We start from the raw sequence: 23,116 nt of genomic DNA, 5'->3' as shown, positions 1-23,116 counted from the left end.
AAACTTGCTCTTCTCTCTGTGTTTTTCCTCACACTGACGCTAACCCGTTAAGACATCTTTAAAGCTAAACTGAAAGCCTACCTGTTGGGCAGTAAGTAAATGCAACACTGCCACCAATAAAAGTACCCTCACAGCCTGCTGGTGCTCGCTTTAAACAAAGATATTCCTTCAATGTACTTGAAATGAAAAGCCCCCACCTCCCCCACCCCACTTCCACCCACTCCTATTCTCTCTTTGCATGCCACAGGTTGATGAAAAAGTTCAGCGTTGTCCTTACAACAGCTGGCAGAATGCAACACAAACCCTCGATTAAATTATTGCAGTCCCTTAAGTGTACTCAAGCTTCACTTAAGTGCACTAACTCGACTCCCACCTCTCGGTTTGGTGTTTTATTTTCCTGCCATTTATTTCCCTCCTTTCTTCCTCCTCCTCTCAAATGTTCGTGGGAGGCGTTGACGGAGATGGCTGATAAATCAATAGCTATTACAACACCAGTATTCTCATTTCTCTCTCGAGCCTCATCCTCCTTCATTTTCCTCCCGCAGCAGCTGCTCGGGGACCCCTCCGTCGCTCTCATCGCTCTCTTGTCTTGAGCTTTTACTTCCTACTTCTTGCTTTCTGCGGCCACACTGCTACTGTAATAAATAATTCTGACTCAGGGACAGACGATAATCATTTCTTAATGAAAAACCGGTGAAGCTCTGAGCACAAAACAGCCGTAATACTCGATTAGACTGCGTCCAAATGGCTTCGGGTGAGCTTTGTGATTCCTGGAACAACATTTTAACTGTGTTGTTTAGTCAGCTCAAGTTTCTGTGACTGAACTACCAAATCAAAGAAGCGGAGTGAAATACAGTCACCGCTGTTACAGGTATTTCCTGTTGCAGTCATGAGTAATGGTGCCACTCTTTCAGGCAGCATTAAAAGTCTGATCTGCGTTTTGGATCGTCGTCCCACTTTCTTGTCTGATTGTATGACACATTCCTGAATCTGTGGAATATTCTCATTTCTGTACATGCAATGCTTCCTAATATCCATCGCCCCAGCGCTGGATATTATCTCCCCATTTCTTAACAGTTGGCGACAGTTCTGCTTCATCTACATGCAGCCTAACATTGCTCAGACTTTAAAGAAAAGCTCTTTTTAAGCACGGCTGTTAACAAGATTAGTATCATTTTCACTTGAAAAGTCCACACAGCATTTCATGTGTCCACAGGTACCTAAGCAGTTACACACAATGACACTGTGTGAATAGTACAGGTGGGACTCACCACACATGAGATTCATGATTTTCAACATTTTGTGATACGTACATCTGTTAATATTATTTCACTGATGTAGCTTTAAACTGTGAACTGGTTGTAAACAGGATGTACGATCATGTGGTGTGGCCTTATGACTTCACAGTGTCGGAGAATTCCCAAGTTTATTTGTAAATTTGTGGCTTTAATCTCACAAATCCTTCTCCTAAACTATGAACCCCACTGCTCGGCTCGGTTTGTATTTGTTTTTGTTTTTTTCCAGTATCAGTGCCCCTGAGAAACCATCATACTCCAGATTATTATTGTTCACACCAATGAATTTTCACATTTGAGAGATACAGTCTTGAACTATTGAAGACCCTCTAGACTACTTTTACTTCCACTCGACTTCTAACCGACACGTGTTTCTGTTGTAAGTGTGTCTCGTAGAGTTATTTGAAATCTTCCGTACAGAAAGCGCCACATGGCAAATTCCAAGTGCACCTTCCTTCCCCTGACATTTAGTGTAACGTTTCCCGCCCGTAAACCTCATGTCAGTGCAGTGATGCCAGGAGCAGAGTTGGGAGGGGGGGTCCATGAATTATTCTGTTCATGCTCGATCCCTGCCCCGCATTAATAATTCGCCAGCGCTGCCATCTTTTAACCTGCATTAACATCAGGCGGGGTTCATCAGCCGCCTCCAATTTCTAATTCTAAAAATGTAAACTTTTGAAGTTGCCCGAGACCCTCATTTAATTGCACTCCCCGTACCTCCTGAAGGCAGAGTAATGGAAGTGTTTGCATATCAATGGCCCGTACATGGGGGAAGGAATGTGTTTTGGATTTTCCACTGATGACATCGCTCGGAACAATAAAAAATTCAGACTTTGTGCGGCTCTTCTTGTCAGCTTCTGGGGTTTTAAGTGTTGCAGGTGATAAAAGGAAATGGACTGAGGTTTATGTGCATTAATAATCTCCCCCCTTCACTCTAACAGCAGCTTGTTCTCTCACATTGCACTCTGTGTCATCACCAAAGATTTCTTTCTTCCTTCACCGGCCGCTACCACCTGTGAACACTCTCATACATGCGTTTAACCCTTCCCGTCAATCTGATTTTGCCGCGGCAGGTCCCGGAAACAACGCAGCAGCGGGAATCGCCCATTCTCAGTCCAGAGCGATGATCGCAGCTGCCGCCCGCCGCAGAGACACCAGCCACAACGAGCTGTACTACGAAGAGGCCGAGCACGAGAGGCGCGTCCGCAAACGCAGAGCACGGTGAGTCGGTCAGATCAAAACGCGTTTCAAGCAGTAAAACACAAAAGCCTGCTGTTATTGAAACTGCTGTTGTTTGCTGTTTCCCCTCCCAGGCTGGTGGTGGCAGTAGAGGAAGCGTTTACACACATTAAGCGCATGCAGGAGGAAGAGCAGAAAAAAGCACCTGGGGATGTTATGGACCCTCGAGAAGCAGCACAAGCCATCTTCCCATCCATGGCTCGGGCTCTGCAGAAGTACCTGAGGACCACCAAGCAACAGCACTGCCACAGCATGGAGAGCATCCAGCAACACCTGGCCTTCTGCATCACCAACAACATGACGCCCAAGGTCAGTCCTGTGACCTCTACACACGGCATTCGGCCTTTCTTTGGGGGTCATTTCAGTGAATTATATTTATATAGTGTCAAATAAGGTAACGAACCTACAAGGAAAACAGAGAGAAAAACCCCAACAATCATATGACACACTACGACCAAGCAAAAGTGGGAAGGAAAAGCTCAATTTTAACAGGAAGAAACCTCCAGCAAAACCAAGCTCAGGGAGGGGCCATCTGATAAAGACAGGACACAACATGCTGTGGAAGAAGGCCAGAGATTAATAATAACTAATATTTAAATGCATTTTTATAATATAATGGTTTCATACTTCCTTCTTTTCCAGGCGTTCCTTGAGAGCTACCTGACTCCAGGTCCAACCGTTCAGTACAGCCGGGACTTCTGGCGAGCCCGTCAGTGGACGCTGATCAGCGAGGCGTCAGTCACCAGCGGCCTGAAAGACGGCACCATCTTCCTGCTCAAATGTGTGGACTTTAGCCTGGTGGTGACATCCAAGAAGATCCCCTACATCCAGATGTCCGAGGAGTACATCGATCCCAAATCACACAAGTTTGTCCTGCGGCTACAGTCGGAAACATCTGTGTAGGACGCCAGATGTTTTATTTTTATTTCACACCCTGTTGCTCTCCAATATTTTCATTTTGGGTTTTGCAGTTTTCAATTTTTACTTTTTTAAAAATATATTATATATGAATCTAGCTATCGCACACGTTTAAATATATTGATCTTTTATTGTTGATAAAATCGAAAAAAGAAGAGTTGCAGCAGGATTTTTGCTCACTGGATTCTGGACGCGGTTGAGTGCACATGCTCTGTGTGTGTGTGTGTGTGTGTGTGTGTGTGTGTGTGTGTGTGTGTGTGTGTGTGATGTAATTTTGTGTCAAAACAATCACCCCTTCAAACAAGATGGGAACAAGTAGCATTTAAAGGTTGACATCTCCACAGAGAGCAGTTTTTGTGTTGGATTTCCATGAGACGGACAGAGTAACAGGAGGAAAGTGTGTTGTTTTGTTGTTTTGTGTACACTTGGAAGTATTTGAATATTTTTGGACACCAAAAAAAATAAATGGACTTATATATACAAGAATGAAACAACTTCAGTTTCAGCATTAAATGCACATTCACATGACGGTGGGAATGATCTCAGTCTGCACATAAAGGAAGAGGCACGCCTCCTCAACACTTTTTCCTGACAGCTGAGACGTCACACTCCACCGTGTCCATCCTGTGGCGTGCGGCCCACGCCCTTGAGCGCTAATTTTAGCAGCCAAAGTTGGGACTCTTTGAGTTGTTTTCAGTTCCTCTCCAGGTGCAACGGAGCACAAATCTGAAACCTTTCCACTCCAGTCAGGAGCGACGCAAGCGTGCCGTGTTTGAACACCAGGGTGAACTTGGCATGAACCGGATAATAGGAGACGCACTGAGATGGACACGTGCCCAAAAACATTTGCCCTGCCTCAGCGGTTCGGTAACCTTCTCAGGGCTTTCATGTCGCCCACATCTGCCTGACGTGATGGAAGGGGAAGGCAGCGGGAAAGAGAGACCCAGCCATCATGTTGGAATTAAAAAGTACTACTGATTTCTCCAGACTTTGGGTTACAAAGCAGATGTATTCATTGTGTGTACATTCTCCTTTAGACCTCAGTTTTCAAATAATGGTTGAAGTTACAGGTAACACCTCTCCCACCTGGCGTGAGGTGGGCGTTAAGTTACCATTGTGTCCATTTTCACAGCACTGACCCTCCTTTTTCTAAACTACTGTCTGCAAACACTCCACGTTTCCTTTGTTTTGTTTGGGTTTTGACATATGTATGCACACGTGGTGCAAGTATGCACCTTTTACCTTTAACTTACCCCTGCTGCAATGCTTTTAATTTGAAAATTCAAGAGAAAATGTTACATTTTCTTCCTCTGTAGTGAAGTGAAAACAGACATTAATGCTTAATTTGCAAGATGAGCAACTAAACAACTGGCTTAAACAAACAGCAACATGTAAAGTCTGATTTCATCTTTCAGGGCTCACAGGGTTTCATTATGTATGATGATAAATCACCAGAGTCTTTATCAGCAGTGAGAGCTGCGGCAGCAGGGCGGAACCTCCTTCCCAACTGGACTGTCTGGTTTTCCTTTACTGCCTCGTCTCACCCCTGTTGTCTGACAATTCCCTCGAGGTCAGTCCTTTCATGGAAGGCTCAGAAGGGATTCTCTCGCCTGCTGAATGGGTTTACACCGGCAGGCCAGAAAAATACAGTTAAATGAAGTTAAAATGACACGTGTCTGTTCCTCTGTTACTGTCGAAACTGATAATACTGATCTGGTAAAATCACCAAAGAGAGGGGGAGAAAAAGAAGAGTCGCACTGAGCACGCTCAAGAAGACATGCAAGCAGTATAGCTTTGCCTGAGAGCAAGGTTGTCCCCTACTGCCCCCTGGTGATGCAACACAGCATTGTCACTGCATCTTTTCAGACAAAAAGAAAAAAACTACTGGTAATTTTATACTATAATTATTTCACTGTAAACAAAATGTTAAAACACCTGCAAAAAAGTCAGATACGTGCTGTTTTCTGTGTGACACGTCCACAGCAAATCTTTTTTCTTTTCTTTTTTTAAATTTTAAACACGTGTCATTGGTCAGATTTTGTACCAACTAACTAAACTTTGTATGATCCTGATGTGATGGTGCCTCCTGTTTTTAAACTGTATCTATTTATGTAAGCGTGTGTGTGTTTGTGTGTGTGCCATTCCAGTTCACACAACCAGCCCCAACCCGACCCCCTCCTCCACCATCTGTCACACTGCTGCCAAGTTACAGTCCTCTGTCATGGATTGGTTTCTGATGGGCGGTTTTCTGATAATGAGCGTGACGTTGCAATGTAAGATGTGTTTCGATCTCACAGCGTTAGCGCTTGTAGAAAAAAATAAATCATTTTTATGAACATTTGTAAAGCTGCTGAGTACTGGGCTGCTCTTTTTACTTCCAGGATTACCTTAAGTGTTTGTGACGTGTCGAGGTAACCCAGGATTACGCCATCACAGTTCACACTCACTCTAACTTTTTTTTTTGTTAGATTTTTCCAGCAAACACATCACAGCCTGCTGTCCAACTCTACACCATGGCGATCCATTTTTAAATGTTCCCAGTTGTAGTCTTTTTTCCTTTCTTATCTCCATTTCTCACAAACTAACAAGTCTTCTGTTCACATCATCGCTATCTCCATATGCACTCGTTCGATGCCCTGGCTGTATGCTCGCTAACACTCTATTCTGTCGTTGCAAATTAAGCGGCCGGTCGTGCTTAGTGACACGCCTGAGCAAAATATCATCTTTTTTGTCCATATTTTGGTGGCTTTTTGTTGTTATGGAGCTCAGCGGTAATTGGCTTGCCGTCAGCCTGTCAGAGCGGCGCAGCCGGCCCTTGTGGGTAAATGAATGTCAATGTCGCTGTCCAGTGCTGAAAACGAACAACCTCATCCCTCCGTGAGCCCCGGGTGCAAGGCCGCCTGTCGGAACTCATCTGTCCTTGGCTTAATCCCCCTCCCGTACCCACCTGCTCCATTGCAGAACCTGGGTGAGAAGGAAGAGACATTGGTAGAGAGGAAAATGAGGAGCATTTGCATCTAAATGGAATGTTTTCTTCCCTTCATTTCTCTCGCTCTCACTTTTGTGTAATGGCTTGGTTATGTGTAGATGGAGACATGAGAGTAAATCCCCTCTTACGTCTTGTAGCTTTGATTTTGAACAGAAATCTGCACCTTAATTCATCTTACTCCTGTCTTTTCTTTGTTCTTTGCTGTTTTTATTGAACCTTAGTCAGTGTGATTTTGTAATTCCTCCTCTCCTGGGAAAAAGGAGAGAAATCCATCTTGTCCTTCATTTGGTCAGTCTTCACGTAAAACCCCATCACATCTGATATTCACAGCGACTTTGTCACCATAAAGCACTCGCACAGCATCCAACACTTACACCAGTACCATGACTAGCTGTTTCTCATCACGAGAGAGTATGACATGTCTAGTTGCCCCAGGGTCATGTTTTAAATGCGCACACACTTGAATGTTTCTCATCACCTGGCATAGATTAACTGCAAATCCCCCATCATGATACAAACATCCTGTTGACACACTACATCACATCCTCCTCCAGGGGAATAACGAGTCTTGCACGGCCTTGTATTATTAATTCATGCCTAGACTTACAGTTTCATCAGGACTCTGTCCAATCCTCATGCAGCTCGTCGGACCCCAGAGTGCCGCGTTTGAGCCTGTCTCACCCTGATTCTTTCACCTCCGACCTCCCCCAGTTTCCAGCGTCCAGGTCCCTACTCACATTAGGAGGCATAACAATACTTAATTATTTACCAGTGTTTGAATAATTCAAGGTGAAACACCCATTTACTGGCTGAGAAAATGTGCCAATCTGATCTGTCCTGGGAATAAGTAAGGACTTCCTTAATGAGGGTGAGAAGGGAATGAAGATACTCACAGGGTTCACTTTTTTTTTTTTGATGCACAGTGTATATCACTATATGTCATGTGTGTGTGTGTATGTGTATATGTATGTATGTATGTATATATATATATATATATATATATATATATATATATATATATATATATATATATATATATATATATATATATGCATATATATATGCATATGCCTTCAGAGAGTAAGTGAAGTCAGCTGAATGGGAAGAACAAGATCCAGGCAATTAACACTTATGCCCTGCTGGGATAATAACTAGCCCAAAGGAGGAAATAGAAGCCACTGACATCAGGACAGGACACGCATGAAGGGTTTCATCCCAAGTCCAACATTCTAAGACTGTAGGCTAAGCAGAAGGAAGAAGTGTCAGAACCACACAAAGATCCATGAGTACATCAGGAAGATGGTCACAGCTGGTCATGGGCTTAGTGAATACATCAGGCAACAGAAAGCCAAAAAAGAAGAGAAGCAAGGAGAAGAAGCGTCATGGAAGGATGGGCCCTTGCAGGACATAAACCACCAGCAGAGAGAAGAAATGGCTGATATCAAAAAGTGTACCAATGTCTGGACAAAGTGGGACTGAAAAACAGCACAGAGGCAATAATCATGTCAGCACAGGAACAAGTTCTAAGCACAAGATCGATAGAGGCTGGGGTTTACTACACCAAGACCCAGGTGCACACTGTGTGAAGATCCAGCTCAGACAGGATACAGAAGGGTGGAAGATGCTAACAGGCAACCAAGTGGTTAGCATAGTATACAGAAACATCTGTAAAAATGGGAGACGCCCCCTAGAGTGGTTAAGAATGACTGCGTCCTGTGAGACTTCCAGATACAGACAAACTAATGATGGCTAACCAGCTGGACCAAACCAGGACCCTCAAGCTCCCAGGCCTCTGGTAGAGGACACAACTTTGAAGGATATGCATGTGTTTGCATGTTTGAGGCAAATCTTATATTTATAAAATAATATTAACACATTGAGTCACAAGAAACAGTTTGAGCTTTAATGGTTGACATTTATTTTCACAGACATGCATACACTCAGAAGTTGCCATTGCTATCTTGGTCACGTAAACCTTAAAGTTGCTAAAAATAATTTTTTGTTGTTGTTGTATTTTAAAAATGCGGGTCAAATCACTACGTGTCATGAGTCAGAAACACACAAAAATGTACTGAATAATTCCTGTCAGCTTCATGGGATGTCTTAGCATCTCTTAATTTGTTACTTTGGTTTTACAACCATAGTCAAAAACATCTAACATCTACACCATCTATGTTTTAGAATTTGTTTAATTTAGCATTTTTAAAGTCATTAGGAAAAAAGAGAGACATCTGAATTCGTCTACAATCTCATATTCTGATGTTCCAAGCTAGTTCAGGTCTGATCTGCACGGATATAAAGCTTTGAGGGTCAGTTGTAGTTATCGTCATTATCTCCTTCATCTAGGTCATGAATTTCATCGCTGTCTTCCGTGATGTAGCTGTCAGGGTTTTCGGGCTCATCAGCAGACTCATCGTCGTCCTCCGTGTTCACCCTCCCTGACAGGACATCCTCTATCCAGTCCTCCAGCTCCTCTGCAGTGGGCAGGTCCTCATCATTGGACATGTCCAGCCAGACACTATCTGCCTGGAAAACAGAGAACCACAACATTTAATGTCTTTAAAGTCTTTATTTTGGTGTTTTCTTAGAGTTTGATATTTTACTTACATCTGTCACATTGACCACACCAATCTGAGGTCTAAACAGGTCCAACTTAAAGGTTTTTTCCCAATAAGTGGTCAACTGTCAGGACAAGATAAACCAAGCTAACTTCAGACATTTTCTGCATTTAAACAATGGTAGAATTTTCCTGTGTAGAAATTGTTTATAAGGGATCATTTTAAAAACTATTTGGTTAAACAGGAAGACTGAACCAGAGGGAAGTCATCAGGGTCGATCCAGACAATACTCAGCTCTGGGTTGTTGGTATTGTCTCTGGCCACATCTTTCAGGATTTCTAGGAACTCATAGCCATCTAAGGAAGAGACAACAAAGTTATCTGAACTCAACTCCAGTTTCTAATCAAGAAAAATAAGTGTAATGTTAAACAATAAAAAGCTCTGAATTACAGCTGCACACCTGGATCTTCTTCCTCAGCAAAGGCAACAATATGTATTCCATCCATATCATCTTCCTACAGATGGGAAGAATTTAAAGATTTAGAGTAATTAGTAGCTTGAATTCAACGTTGGCTTCAATACATTTAAAGAAAGTGCTTGTATACTATGTAATTTCTGCTTTCATCTGCTCTAATAAGACCAAACAATCACCCATGTCTCAAACATATTCTCAGCCCGGAGCTTCCTCAAAGTAGCTCTGTAAGAAGCACATTTGTATTAAATCTCACACAAAGAAATGCTTGAAATTTTAAGTTTTTTTAATAAAACTTGAAAAAAAAATAACATTAACCTTCTGTGCTGGGTTACATATTCAACAATGTCTATCTCGGATAGAGGTCTTCCAGGCACGATGGCCGGCTCCTCCATGAATGGCTCATAGAAATTAACTTCATTCATCTTTAGGGAAAGATGTTTGGCTACCTTAAAAAAAAAGTTAAATGCCAAGATGTCACTTCAATGTTTTAGGGGTGGTTTTCATGTTTTTTTTTTAATGTTTGAAGTGAAGCTCATTAATCAAGAGTTTCAACTAAATTAGCTATCTCCAGTCTTTTTCGGAAACGTATATTTGAGGAGCGATGTGAAGATAAAGATTGGAAACAGCTAGCCTAAGAGATCAGATTTAACAAAAAACAAACACTAACATTAATTTACATACTTTAAACAACAGGTGACATGCTATGTAGCGCGCTAAATAGTGAATTTCAGAGCTGCTAGCAGCTAGACTTTGATGCATTTGAATATAGCCATGCTAGCTTTTTGCAAAAGTAAGCTAACAAGCTACTTGTTATTTACACACAGAAATTAAGTTGCATTTAATTAAGTCAATATTCTAATTTATTATGGTTAGTGTGTTTTAAGTAATTATGGTGCATGTTACTGTAAAACAAAGTACAGTGTAGTATATTTTCTGTTAAGACTTACAGATTTATCAAATGTAGCAAAAAACTTGATGTAAGGCTGAAACCGCTCTGAGGCTTCCTGGAAAGCCTTGAAATCTAAAAAACAAAAACAAAAATGAGAGCTGGAAATAAATTTGAGAGAGATTGACAAGAACAAAAGCTGAAGTTCAGCAGTGACATTCTATAGTGATGGTGTGATGAGAAAGGCAAGAAGTGAAAGGCTTCTTCATTCAATTTCTCATCAGATTCTGGTATCTTCATCCCAGTAACCAACTTTCCCTTAATACAGTTTTATAAACTTGTAACACGATCCTAGTTCTCTTCCCAACAAGGTCACCGCCAGGGACCGACCTATATCTGGACAGAAATAGGCTTCATAATGAAAATTTGTGCCACCGTCGTATTGGCCAGATAGTATCTTCCCTGCCTCACTTTTTCTCCTTTTTTTGTGAGAAGAATTATAATTGCAGTTTGACCTATTAGACGAGGAGCCAGAAGCTATTTAAAGGCTGTCATGAGACTGAGTGAGACTAGCAAAGTCTAGAATCAGGTTTTCATTTAGCAGCCAGTAAGGCTATACGAAATATATCTCCATCAACCTCTATAGTCCATTAACATGTCTGAAGCACAATAAAACAACTTTATGGTACACTGAAAGAGAGAGTGAATGAATAGTAGAATTGTAAAGCGCTTCCAGGGTCTCGAAAAGTGCTATATAAATACAATCCATTATTATTATTGTTGTTATTATTATATTGACATATGAGTTTGATGCTAAACTAACATGAATCTTCTCCTTTGAAATAACCAATGAGGCGGATGTCTTCCTCCATCCTCTCAAAGGCTCGCACCTCCATGGCATTATTGATCATCTCTACTGGGTCCTCCAACACCTAAGGAGCAGTATAACACAGAAGGAAAACATGTTAGTCATTACTTAGGTAACTTAATCAGTTTGGTATAGTTGGATCAGTTCCAGTCTCATGCACTTTTGTTTAATGTGGACTCATAATTACATGCCGCTTTGATTAGCTTAGCATTAGCACTGAAGATAGCAAACAGCTAGCTTGGCTCATGCCATGGTAATATAATCCACCTAACAGAGTTGAAATACAGGGTACTGTTACCTAAAAGTAACTGTTGCGCTAAACCTACCTTGGAAGGTATATACATGTCAGTCAATAATCAATGCAAAGCAATAATGCTGAACTTGTGCATGATGCAGTCCTAAAAACTTTAAAGTGTGTAGTTTAGATAAAAATGAAGTAAATGTATCAGGAAGCAGGGGCCCAATTAAGGCCCTATTCACTGTTCTTTTAAAATACATATCTTGTGCAATATGCCGTGTAAACCGAAATGCTCAAATTAATTAAAAATAGTTTTCATATTTTTAAATTGGAGTTCTTGTTTTTTAACAAATTGCACTATTTTGAGGTAGTAATCACCTCTTAAAGGTAACATTTCTCTGTCGTCAGTTGCATTGTTTAAATGTGAATGTGTGCATGTGCTGATAGTCAATAGGACTGAATTAATGTAGAGAATATTGCACATGCAGTAATAAAGAGAGTAAAAAAAAACCTGCAGGAAGAGCAGTAAAAGCAAAAACCAAAGGAAATCTATTAGTCAGCTCTAGCTCGCACTTGTCTTTTAATAATACAGCTTACTGAGTGGATGCTATGATATTAGAAGAAAAAGCTCTAGGATTCCAGAGCTTATAGATTTGACTAAGATGCTATTATTTGGCAAAATTATTAGTGCGTCGACCTAATTGTGCGTAATAGATATTTGATCCATATTAGATAGATAGAAGCTGTGATGCCATGAGTGAAGGGGCTTGTTAAGCTATTGCTTAGCCTGAGTAGATGGCACAGGCTTCTTAGTGAGTTCTGCAAACTTTAATCTGTCTCCACTAAACTTTTGCACAACAAAAGTAAGGCAGAACCTTCTTATATTTACAAAAAGAACTCCAACAATGTTGAGTAAAAGGGAGTTTTATATTAACTCATTACTTTTAATATTATGGTAATTTATCTTAGCCTGTGGGAAATGTGAATGAAAAATCAGTTAGATCATCAAAAGTATATGAGATTTAACTCTAATCAAAAGGGACCTGTAGCAGTTGTGTCGCTGCCTTAACTTTTCTGATAACTTAGTTTACAGTGCATTTTTTTATATGAGGTACAGATGATGGTTACTAAAATGTGTGTGTTGTTGAAGAGCTTATTGATGTTGCAGTTGTGATATGTTAGGGATTCAACTAATTAACGAGGCTAAGATTGATTGTTTTTGTGGGTAATGTAACTGCCGTCTGAAAAGCATCAGATTTTACTACTCACATCCAACAGGAACTCCACCAGAGTGTCTGCTGAGAGCTCCCCGTCAAACTCAATCACACGGTCGTCCTTGAACACGTACAAGCTGCCCACCTCCTCCAGTCCTATTTAGACAACAGATCCAACACTTTCAAAACAATACATTACTAGTAAAATGGTATAAGAAACCCATAGGAGTGGATAAGCCAAGAGCAACACAGATGCAGTACATACCCAGTTTCTTGGCCACTTTGACATCCTTCTGGGAGTCCACCATTCCAAAACCGATGTCTTTGTTCTCCAGGACTTGAGCTGTAAGCTGTGTTCAAGAACAACAACTCATTCAGTATTGTGACTCTATTAAAATACTCTATAAAACACACTTTAAAAAAAACCTAGATCAGGAACATCACCTAATCAGGATGATTTTCTGAATGGCATCTAGGATGAAACGTTAAAAATGAGATTTAATGTTCACTCTTTGTGTCGGGCCTTGTTGCAACAAGTTGGCAGTCATACAGGATGGACCATTGTTTTGAAGCTGATTGTCTCATCCTCATCTTCAAACTCACCTGCCACATTCTGACTTGAGAGTGCTGCTATAGCTCACCTGGTTGAGCAGCTCGTCAAACCCCGGCCTACTCGTCTGTCCCAGACGGTTTCCTGTATGTCATCCCCCTCACTTTCTCTCCAGCTTCCTGTCTACTTTCTGCACTGTCCTATCCAGTAATGGCAAAATACCTCATGTTCTGAAATCTCTTCATCGTGTTCTAAATCTTGTCTCTTTTCTAAAATCACAGAGGTCACCATCGTGATTGGTAAGGAGTTATGCATATACAAACAAACACATGTGACACCCTCAGCCATACTAACAGCAGCAGATTGAGATTTAAACCTTGTTATTTAGGTTAGGAAAAGATTATGGTTTAGGTCAATATTAAGTACAAATCTGGGTCAAGTTTCATAGTGACCTTCAGGATATTGTTGTAGCCAGAGAGTACTTCCTCTCGGCTCTTGGTGGGAGGCTTTTGGCCAGTTTAGGGGCTTCGACACTGAAATAGGTGCAGTAAAACACCAGTGTTGGCAACTGGGAGCAAGACGCAAGAGCATAGCTGGTAAATTAAATAATAGTTGGTGACTTTTTATTTGACTTTTAAATAAAACTGTACAGTGTGGACATGTGTGGACTAAAACCACCTGGTAAGTAAACCTTGAGATAAGAAACACTGGTGTGAACACCCTCATTGCTTTGATTTAGCTCTGACTTCTATGCTGTGTACTTGAGCCGACATCCACAGCTGCAGCCGTCTTCGTCAATACATCTTTTCATTACCAAGATGTCTGTGTACTGAGAGCCCCCTGTGGAGTTTTCTTGTTAGGAGGAAGCTGTGAGTCAGGACTGCTTGCCTTTCAGCTTGCAGTTGTTGAGGAAGGATAACAGATTTAGAAAACCACTGAGGAGGGGGTTTACTTTGTGTATTTCTGCTTTCCAAGAGTGCACGAAACATGACAGAAATGTGAAACTGAAAATGTTGCCAAAGGTGAATACTAACAAATAAAAAATGCCTCCAAGATGAGAAGGAAAGGAGTGTGAGAGCAATTCTTCTGATTTCTAGTTCAAAGGAAGGTAGTAAAGAGAATTGGGAACAAGCTATAATTAACAAAATGACCTAGAAACAATCCCTGGATATATGTAAACCACAGCGGAGAGCACAAAATGGGATTAAAAGGACTGCTTGCCAGTTAAGAGTGTGCACAGGTAAAACATAGATCCAGTCTAAGGAGAGAGTCTATACTTCAAGAAGACAGAGGAAACATGGGGCAGTCGCTGTCTGATTTCTCCTAGAACGGAAAGTATCAGTGATTACTTTGCATGGCAGAATGTAATCTGCAGGGATTTGAGCTATAGCTCAGCATCCGGTATGCCACAACAGATCCATCTCTCATTTCCTCATGTCTTCTTTGATCAGTGGTGATACATTTCCCATAGCTTCCAGGTATTTGCAAACCTGAAAAACTCAGGAGCAATGAATTTTGCAAAGAGTTTTCAAAACCAGTTCATTGTTTATGAAGCTTCATGATAGTAACATCCAGCAGATCGCTAGTGACCCCCTTAGAGTCAGGAATAGGGTTAACAGGGATTAACATTCACCTTGGGATATATTTTTTTGCCTATCCAATGTGGTCTAAAGCTACAGAGCTAATGTGTGAGGCTCTATATTGGTCTTTGGCCTAAATACGAATACCATCATCCTCATAGGCAATATGTTTAGTATGTTAGAATGCTAAGTACTGCTAAGGCTTCTGGAAATGTGATTTTTTACCACAAAGCAACTGTTGATCAACTGGTCAATAAACACAAAACGAATCAGCAATCCTAATAACTGCTTCTCCCAAATCTAATTTTTCAAGCAGAGAAGGCACTTTATGTTATAATTCATCATCAGAAAGAATTCTTTATGGAGCATTAACGCCTGAACCACATGAGTTAGCCTTTCTGTTTAATGCTTATCAAAATGTGAAAAAAAAACTCTATAAAAAAGTAGATTACATCATTATACTTCCACATTTCTCACTTTCCTTTCACAGTTAACTCCATTTTATAACACACAATGAATATCATCACCGAGCCACTTGCCCTGCAGTCTGTGACACATACCCAACCTCAACCAGTTTCTCACCTCCAGCACCAGCTCTGTCATCTGGAACCTCTTCTGAAGACCCTTGTTGGCCGGCAGAGGTTCGTGGTAGAACAGGCACAGCAGGTCATATCTCTTCAGAGCCTTTTTGTAGTTGCGCTCATTGATGTCCATCACCCTGTCTTTCCCGTCAAAATTGGGGAACTCTAGACCTTCCTCGGCACTGCAAAGGAAAACCAGGTTAAGGCAGAGGCCAGATAGAAGAGAGAGCCACATGTGTTGCATTTTTGTTCAGGTGTGGATGTGTTTGCAAAAAAATAAAAAATAAAAATCCAAGATCCTCTCAAGACCAAACTTGAAGAAATTGGCTATGAATGAGATCTGCAATTCATCCACAGATTTGATCTCTATTATATCTCCAGCAAATCTGAAATACTCTGTCTAATATTTCACTGGACCCCCTGCTTCTTTTTATTGCCCTCTTTTGATAGCTCTCCCTCTCCACCTGTCTTCTGTCTCTTCCTCTCTCTGTCACTTACTGCCCAAATCTCAGGAGGGTCTCTTTCCTCCTCCTTTTCTCTCTGTGATGGAGAAACTCATTATATTGAGCACATTTGACGGATAATAATTCATGAGGATGCTGTTCATGCCCTTGAAATAAACTCGTGATTTTATCAACCACTAAATCAGTAACGTCATTACCTATGTGGCAGTGTTTGTACGTTTGAAAATCATGCCTTATGTTGTAAATAACTTTCTAATATCTATCTATCTATCTATCTATCTATCTATCTATCTATCTATCTATCTATCTATCTATCTATCTATCTATCTATCTATCTATCTATCTATCTATCTATCTATCTATCTATCTATCTATCTATCTATCTATTAAACTGAAGATTTGAGACCAACAATCCCTCAGTGTTTTAAGCTTTACGGTAACGAACAAATGAATTTCACTGCGAGCATTACCGTAATGACTGTAACCCAGCCAGAAGTAGCGGACCGCAGATAACAACGGCGCAGATTCTCCTCGTCAGACAAAGCTGGAGGATAGAGGGGAAATGGAGTGGTTTTGGTTGTGGAGGATTTTAATAGTAGTGCAAGTTTTTCACGCGTGTTTGGCCGGTGCTTCAGGTAATCTATTTTTAAACACCTACGCCTTTTGAATTTGTTATAAAAAAAGAACTAGTGAGCTTTTATTTGTCCGTCGCTCTTTAAGATGACTTCTGGTGCTATAGGCAACCATCAATTCACCGGTGTTAGCTAACTAGCCCAGCAGCTAACTTTTAGGTTGGTATGAATGATGGGTAAGAGTTTGCTCTTTCTCTCACACTCACATTCAGTACGATAATTTATAGTCGAGCCATTACATGACAGAGTGTTTTCGTGCAGGAGTTACTTGAAGTGCTGTTAACCTGTATGGTCTGCTTGCTCTAAAAAACCTAACCTACACAAATACATTGATTCTATGTAAATTAGAGACTTGCAAACTGCGAAACAGCCGCGCGTGTAGGTTTTCCCTTGTTCTTTAGACTCCATCGACGTGTGTTGACTCTTAACGGATTGCGCAAATGCTCTGGCTTAAGCAAAGGGAAGCTCAAAAGTAAGCTCTCAGCCCCTTATAAAGCCCTTGTAAAGCCCTTATAAAGCCTAAGATTGTAATATGCTACAAACTTTAACAGCACAATCGAGGTGTCCACTCATATTTCAAAGTTTCTTCAAATTTAATATCACACACATCTGTGTTGTAGATTTTTTTAAAATTAATAATGAACATCTGAACTGTTATTAGTAAAAGGGACTGAAAACAAAAAGGGCATACAGGCAGCTGCGAATCTGGTTAGATACAATACATTAAAAATAACACGTCTGTTCTTCCCTAAATATTTCCTTTGTTGGCAGACTGGCAAACAACACTTCCTGCTTCCTGGTGTGTACTGGATCATTGTCCTGCTGCATAGGTGTGCTTCAGCCAGACATTGTCACTCAGGATCTTTTGGTAGAGAGCAGAATTTATGGTTCCATCAATTACAGCAATGAGCCATTTCTGCCCACTCGCTTTCTTCCCGTTGAATCAAGAACACTGACTTTAACTGAGTCAAGTGAGGCCTGCAGTTCTTTTTAGATGCTGGGCTCTTTTGTGACCTACTGAATGATTTTGACTCTATTAAATGTGATACAAAATAGCAAAATCTCCATTTATATGTGATGTTTCAGGCAACCAGTGGAAGAAAGTTAAAGAAAGGATATCGGATACTGTTAAAGGGTACACTCCATGTGAACCTGTCAACTGTAGCTGCCACCTAAGGTTGGTGCACTTTATCTTTCTTGCATATGAACTGAATCCAGGCAAAAGATCATTCTGTTAGAAACCTCTTTATTATGAAATAAGTGTCAGATCTACGTATAGTATCTGACATACTGATCACATGCATGTTTACTGCTTCATTCCCATTGTGTAAGTTAAAGCATAATATGAACTTTGCCGTCTGTCTCAGTGTCCTACAGCATGACTTGCAGACCTTTAAAGGGGGGATTTCACAGGATGTCATGGCTGCTACGGTTCAGAGAGGAGTGGGAACCCACTACCAGATCATTGGACACAAGCTGTACAGGGAGCAAAACTGCATGTTCCCTGCTAGGTAAAGCAGGACCTGGTGTGATTTTTAGAAATTGATCAGATACAAGTCATTGTTACTTGTCTGAACATCAGGTAGTTGTATCGATGACATGATGTGGGCCACTTCCCTGTTTTCAGGTGCAGTGGGGTGGAGCACTTCATACTGGAGGTGATTGACAAGCTGCCTGACTTAGAGATGGTTGTAAATGTGAGAGACTACCCTCAAGTCCCCCACTGGGTGCAGCCAACCCTGCCAGTCTTCTCTTTCAGTAAGGTCAGAATGTGGGCAGTGTTTTTGAGGTACACATGGATGTGTTATTACTATTATTAAGTGCAGTAAGTGTTCTTGAAATGTGGATGTTTGTTTTTTAAGTAGACCTCAGACTACAACGACATCATGTACCCAGCATGGACATTTTGGGAAGGCGGACCTGCTGTGTGGCCCATTTACCCCACCGGACTGGGAAGATGGGATCTGATGAGGGATGACCTTAAAAAGTAAGGTTTGCACTTTAGTGAGGGGAGGAGCTGACTAGTGAACATACAGTTTGGACCATTGTCCAATTATGTGCACTGAAGAAATTAGAAATGTAATTTAGAAATTGCGGTCACTTTTATACACAGTCCTGCATTTTTTGAAGCTCAAAGTGAATTGGACAAACTACCATAATCTTAAATATAATAATATTCCAGCATTTGGAGGAATCCTGCTGCTTCTGTCAGCAGTCCCATCAATGAACACTGGTGTTCCACTGGTAGCCATACTGATGACATCACAATGTTCCCACCGTGTTTGACAATGATGTGGTATGGCTCGGATCATGAGCTGTTCCTGTTGTTCTCCATACTTTGAATTCATTTAGGTGGTCCCTTTTCATATCCTTATTAAAAGAATATCTTCACTCTTTTCTATATTAAATAAAAAATGTTGATTTTAACGTACAACATTTCTAATAGTACTACTGCTAATAATGTGTTGTGTTTTAGCTCTGCAGCACAGTGGCCATGGAAGAAGAAAGAGTCTAAAGGATTTTTCAGAGGTTCCAGGTCAGTGTTGTGAAGATGTTCACTTTGTGTAACTCTCTATGGAAATTCTTTTTATTCTTTTTCTTTTCATATACATTTACATCATATGTGTAGCTAGCTGTAGGACCCTAAATCATGTCTTCTGGACTGTGCTCTTTCTTTGGTAGAACCAGCCCTGAGCGCGACCCTCTCATCCTTCTGTCCAGAGAAGCTCCAGAGCTGGTAGATGCAGAATATACAAAGAACCAAGCCTGGAAGTCTGAGAAGGTCAATCACACTGACACCACACCACACTGAGCTCACAGACTTTTACAATAATCTGAAATCAGTAAGATTCTTTTTAAATTGATCCTGCTTATATACGATCATTTCATTGTTATAGGACATATTAGTCACTTTTACAGTGGAATCCATCAGACTGACTTTAAATGACTTTTTTTGTATTTGCTGCGTTTTAGGATACTCTTGGGAGACCCCCTGCCAAGGAAATTCCCCTGGTAGATCACTGCAAATACAAGTGAGCTCATTCTCTTGACTTTGCCTGTATTTCATTCATATTTAAAGAGGAACCATTATACTCTTTCCCAGCTCTGTGTGATCTACAAATCAGAATGATCCTCCTGAAATCCTGGGCCTTAGAGGATAAAATGAAAGGCAGACCTGTCTGAAACAAGGCTTTTTAGCTCCAATTCTTTAAACCACCTTCCTTCTGATTGGCTGCTTATTGCAAACAGAAGGATTGAGCTGCAGGTGCTGTGGCGACACCCTCGTGGCATGAGAACAGCCAAAAGTAGCATTTATAAAGACATGTCTTATAGCTGAGTTTACAGCAGCTTTGTTGTGCCATGCAGTCTAACGGATGACTTCTTTCCAATCTCCTGCAGGTATTTGTTCAACTTCCGTGGTGTAGCAGCAAGTTTTCGCTTCAAACATCTCTTCCTGTGCGGCTCCTTGGTGTTTCACGTGGGAGACGAATGGCAGGAATTCTTTTACCCTCAGCTCAAGCCCTGGGTCCACTACATCCCAGTCAGGCAGGATCTGTCGGATCTCAGGTAGGTCAGCTTGTGTCCTCAGTAGAGATGGACTGATCCGATATTACTATCGGTATCGGTCTGATACTGACCTAAATTACTGGATCGGATATCGGAGAGAAATAAAAAATGTAATCCGATCCATTAAATATCACGAAAGCACCTCACAAAACTTGCAACACGGCGTAACTCAGCTCATAACCTTAGCACGTCGAGCAGTATGCGTCACGTGATAGAGCGGCTGTGGCTGTGGTATAGCTTTAGTGTTTTTTTGTTTTTTTTTAAACTTCAGTATGAACTTATACAAAATGCAGCAAGATATTAAAAAAACAGTTTTATTGATTAAAAATACACTATATCGGATTCATATCGGCAGATATCCAAATTTATGATATCGGTATCGGACATAAAAAAGTGGTATCGTGACATCTCTAGTCCTCAGACGTGTGGATGAAGTCTGTGTGTGCATCGTTAGTTTTGTTGTTTAAATGTATTTGTTAAGACGTCCCTTTGGTTTAGAAAAGAAGATGGCAGCTTGTGTTCGTGGATGGAGGAAAAAAAGAGTCTTTATACAGTGTGTGTGTAGCCTTCTGTCTGTTGTCCAATTTAAAAATGTGAGGCCTTTTATATTCCTTTTATAGAACAAAGGAACGTATTTACAACCAGCTTTGACAATTTAAACCTGATGACACACAATAATAATTTGTTATATAGGTAAATGTGCAAATTTACACATTTTAATTGCATCCGTGAACATATAGCGATACGCTGACTGTATATTTCAAGCCAAAGCGTTTGGATAAATGCCAACAAGCTGGTGAAACAACTAATAGCTTGTAGCAAACCAGAGAGCTTGACAAGAAGGCTGGATGGGGATTTTAAAGTGAGCTCTCAAACTCTATTTGTTATTTTATTTCATGTTTTATTTTGAAATATCTCTATTCTATGCACGCCCAGGAGTACTATTTGCCAAGTAAGGAAGAATTTGCAAATATAAATGTGTCTGCACTCTGTGTCCTCAGGGAGCTGCTCCAGTTTGTTAAAGAGAACGATGCCATCGCGCAGGAAATGGCTACAAGGTGAGAGATCAGAACTTCATGATTGAGCAGGAGTAGCTGCGATAACCTTCTCCCAGCATCACGTGACTTTTCTGCTTCCCAACCTCTCTACAGGGGGAAGGAATTCATCCTCAACCACCTGCAAATGGAAGATGTTTCCTGCTACTGGGAAAGACTTCTGACCATGTTCAGCCAGCTTCTCACCTACAAACCCCAAAGAAAGAACAGCTACAACCAGATAGTCCACCGAGCCAGCAAAACAGAGCTGTAAGACAGACTGTGTGGGACCAGACTGTGAAGATTCTGACTGTAACTGAACCAGGGCGTACGGTTTCTTTTCAAGCAGCACTGTGTCATGTTGTTAGTATTCTGGTTTTATTTACTGATCTGAAGTCTGACGCTTTAACGCTGTCTTCATATATTTGTGTTTATTACAGTGTTTGAGACCAGTGTGGACCACACAATGACCCACATGTCCACCAGTTAGTGGGCTTAGATTACACAGCTGTACAAGCAGCTGACTGTAGATGCTGCCAGTAATTAATCTGTGCCCACAAGATTCTATTAGTATCTTTTGAAAGAGGGGGAAAGTGTGCACACTGTTTCTCTGTGGTGTATATTCCTCCATCAGATCACGTGACTGACACGTCTCTCTAAAAGAGCCAGCATTTGCAAGATTACACTAAGGATCCCTCAATCAATGCATTCTTGTGAAAGAATCTTTCACAAGAATGCAATGCAAGAATCTTCAGGTGCCACTAGGGGGCTTATGTGCCAAAGTCCTTACTGATCACTCTGGTTTGATGAGTTCAGTACTTCCAGATGTGACGACTGTTTTTGCGCCTGTTATCCATCTAACCAGCACAAGTGCGTAACTATAACGCATGTTTTAAGCCACTAAAGAGGCAATCCATTATTTTATACATCAGTTTATTTTTATTTGTCAAAAAGTTAGAGCTGTGATTGTTATTTTGATTATATTATAGTGACATTATCAAGGTTAGTGGAAATCATAATGTAAAGGGTATATGTAAAGGAAAATCCAAGGGATTGTTGGTGGATATCAGTTTGGGAGTAACTTTTATAACTAGATTACATGTGAATATTTAGACTCTGTAGGCGAGAGGCAAGAATTTTGGTACTAGAAGCTTTCTGGTTTGTGTTTTGTTGTCCAGTTGTAGATCTGGGTTTTTGAGCAAACTTTGGTTGCATGCAGGTAACTTGTCCATGTAGAGAGCAAAAGAGCAATTACTCCTACTGATGGGCTCCTAGATTGGTCTGACAGTTGTTTTTATTGAAACTAAAACTTTAATTCTCCAGGAAAGGATCATAATGGAAATATAATGCATTCCTGTCTTTAAGTCATTGAAAGCTGTAATGGAAATGGTCGACAGGTGTTCAGATATTTACAAAAGATGTGTAATTATCAAGTGGTAGTTAAGGATACCAGGTTTACCATGTTGGAACAATTTAATGAACAACAAATAGTTTGATATTAAATGAATCTATGTTTAGTACAGAAAATAATGTGTAGTCCACCTACCAGACATTAAAGTAGTGGCTAAAACTGGTAAGATGAACGTCTGAGGATCATGTGGTAGTAGAGTTTCTTCTTTACCACCAGTGAAGTTGATTGCAAAGCTTTGCTAAAGATAAGTTTTGTTACACTGCCCTCTACTGGGCAACTGGAAAAACTCTAGACTTTTACTAAGTTTCATGATAATGCAAATCATTAGCTATATCAGTCTACATTTCACCGCCATCGATTTTAGAACATAGATAGAAGGACACTTTCTTTTACACAAAGTGCCAGCAGTGAGCAATAATATTCAGAGTAACCACTTTGTTTACCATTTCTGATAAAGCTGCCTTGAAATCAAGACATTATAGATGATGTAACTGATACATGATCATGTTGAATATGTTGTAGTATTCGGTTATTTGAGGGAAAAAAAGAAGCTGAGATGATGTGTCTGGTCATAGTGTTTGTTTTTATCTCAATAAACTGGTTAAAACTTTTTAACA

The 23,116-nt window shown here is 40.7% G+C and overlaps 3 protein-coding genes across 9 annotated transcripts in view; 2 read left to right on the top strand and 1 right to left on the bottom strand.

Moving 5' to 3' along the window:
- The window catches only part of LOC309699716 (vang-like protein 1), a 69,563-nt gene extending 63,765 nt beyond the window's left edge, over window positions 1–5,798 (top strand). For all 4 annotated transcript variants that reach the window (XM_082522861.1, XM_082522860.1, XM_082522863.1 and 1 more), the window contains 3 exons: window positions 2,369–2,516; window positions 2,609–2,843; window positions 3,177–5,798. In XM_082522861.1, coding sequence (XP_082378987.1) covers window positions 2,369–2,516; window positions 2,609–2,843; window positions 3,177–3,437 — 644 coding nt within the window. In that variant the 3' untranslated portion in view covers window positions 3,438–5,798. The remainder of the gene's footprint in view (window positions 1–2,368; window positions 2,517–2,608; window positions 2,844–3,176) is intronic.
- A 2,571-nt stretch (window positions 5,799–8,369) lies between these two features.
- LOC309701068 (calsequestrin-2-like) lies at window positions 8,370–17,252 on the bottom strand. Of its 2 annotated transcripts, XM_082525047.1 has the most exons (13): window positions 16,694–17,252; window positions 16,326–16,399; window positions 15,393–15,573; window positions 12,946–13,030; window positions 12,736–12,836; window positions 11,184–11,292; window positions 10,422–10,495; window positions 9,790–9,920; window positions 9,651–9,696; window positions 9,460–9,514; window positions 9,255–9,355; window positions 9,049–9,123; window positions 8,370–8,967 (listed from the first exon to the last, which is right to left on the bottom strand). In XM_082525047.1, the coding sequence occupies exons 3-13, from the start codon at window positions 15,522–15,524 to the stop codon at window positions 8,752–8,754; spliced, it is 1,125 nt and encodes a 374-aa protein (XP_082381173.1). In that variant the 5' UTR covers window positions 15,525–15,573; window positions 16,326–16,399; window positions 16,694–17,252; the 3' UTR covers window positions 8,370–8,751. The 2 variants fall into 2 exon arrangements, with proteins under 2 accessions (XP_082381173.1, XP_082381172.1); XM_082525046.1 differs by lacking the exons at window positions 16,326–16,399; window positions 16,694–17,252 and having other exon boundaries at window positions 15,393–15,831.
- Window positions 16,354–23,114, top strand: poglut1 (protein O-glucosyltransferase 1). Of its 3 annotated transcripts, XM_082525049.1 has the most exons (12): window positions 16,497–16,663; window positions 17,259–17,317; window positions 17,574–17,664; window positions 17,855–17,998; window positions 18,115–18,250; window positions 18,353–18,474; window positions 18,964–19,023; window positions 19,170–19,269; window positions 19,461–19,519; window positions 19,887–20,054; window positions 21,056–21,112; window positions 21,206–23,114. In XM_082525049.1, the coding sequence occupies exons 1-12, from the start codon at window positions 16,653–16,655 to the stop codon at window positions 21,360–21,362; spliced, it is 1,164 nt and encodes a 387-aa protein (XP_082381175.1). In that variant the 5' UTR covers window positions 16,497–16,652; the 3' UTR covers window positions 21,363–23,114. The 3 variants fall into 3 exon arrangements, with proteins under 3 accessions (XP_082381174.1, XP_082381175.1, XP_082381176.1); XM_082525048.1 differs by lacking the exons at window positions 16,497–16,663; window positions 17,259–17,317 and adding an exon at window positions 16,354–16,490; XM_082525050.1 differs by lacking the exon at window positions 17,259–17,317 and having other exon boundaries at window positions 16,497–16,646.
- Window positions 23,115–23,116: the final 2 nt, after the last annotated feature.

Source organism: Aulonocara stuartgranti (genome assembly GCF_965226115.1).
Source record: "Aulonocara stuartgranti genome assembly, chromosome: 23".
NCBI lineage: Eukaryota > Metazoa > Chordata > Actinopteri > Cichliformes > Cichlidae > Aulonocara > Aulonocara stuartgranti.
Note: the sequence above shows the minus strand (reverse complement) of the source record. Positions and strands in the feature narration are given on the sequence as shown.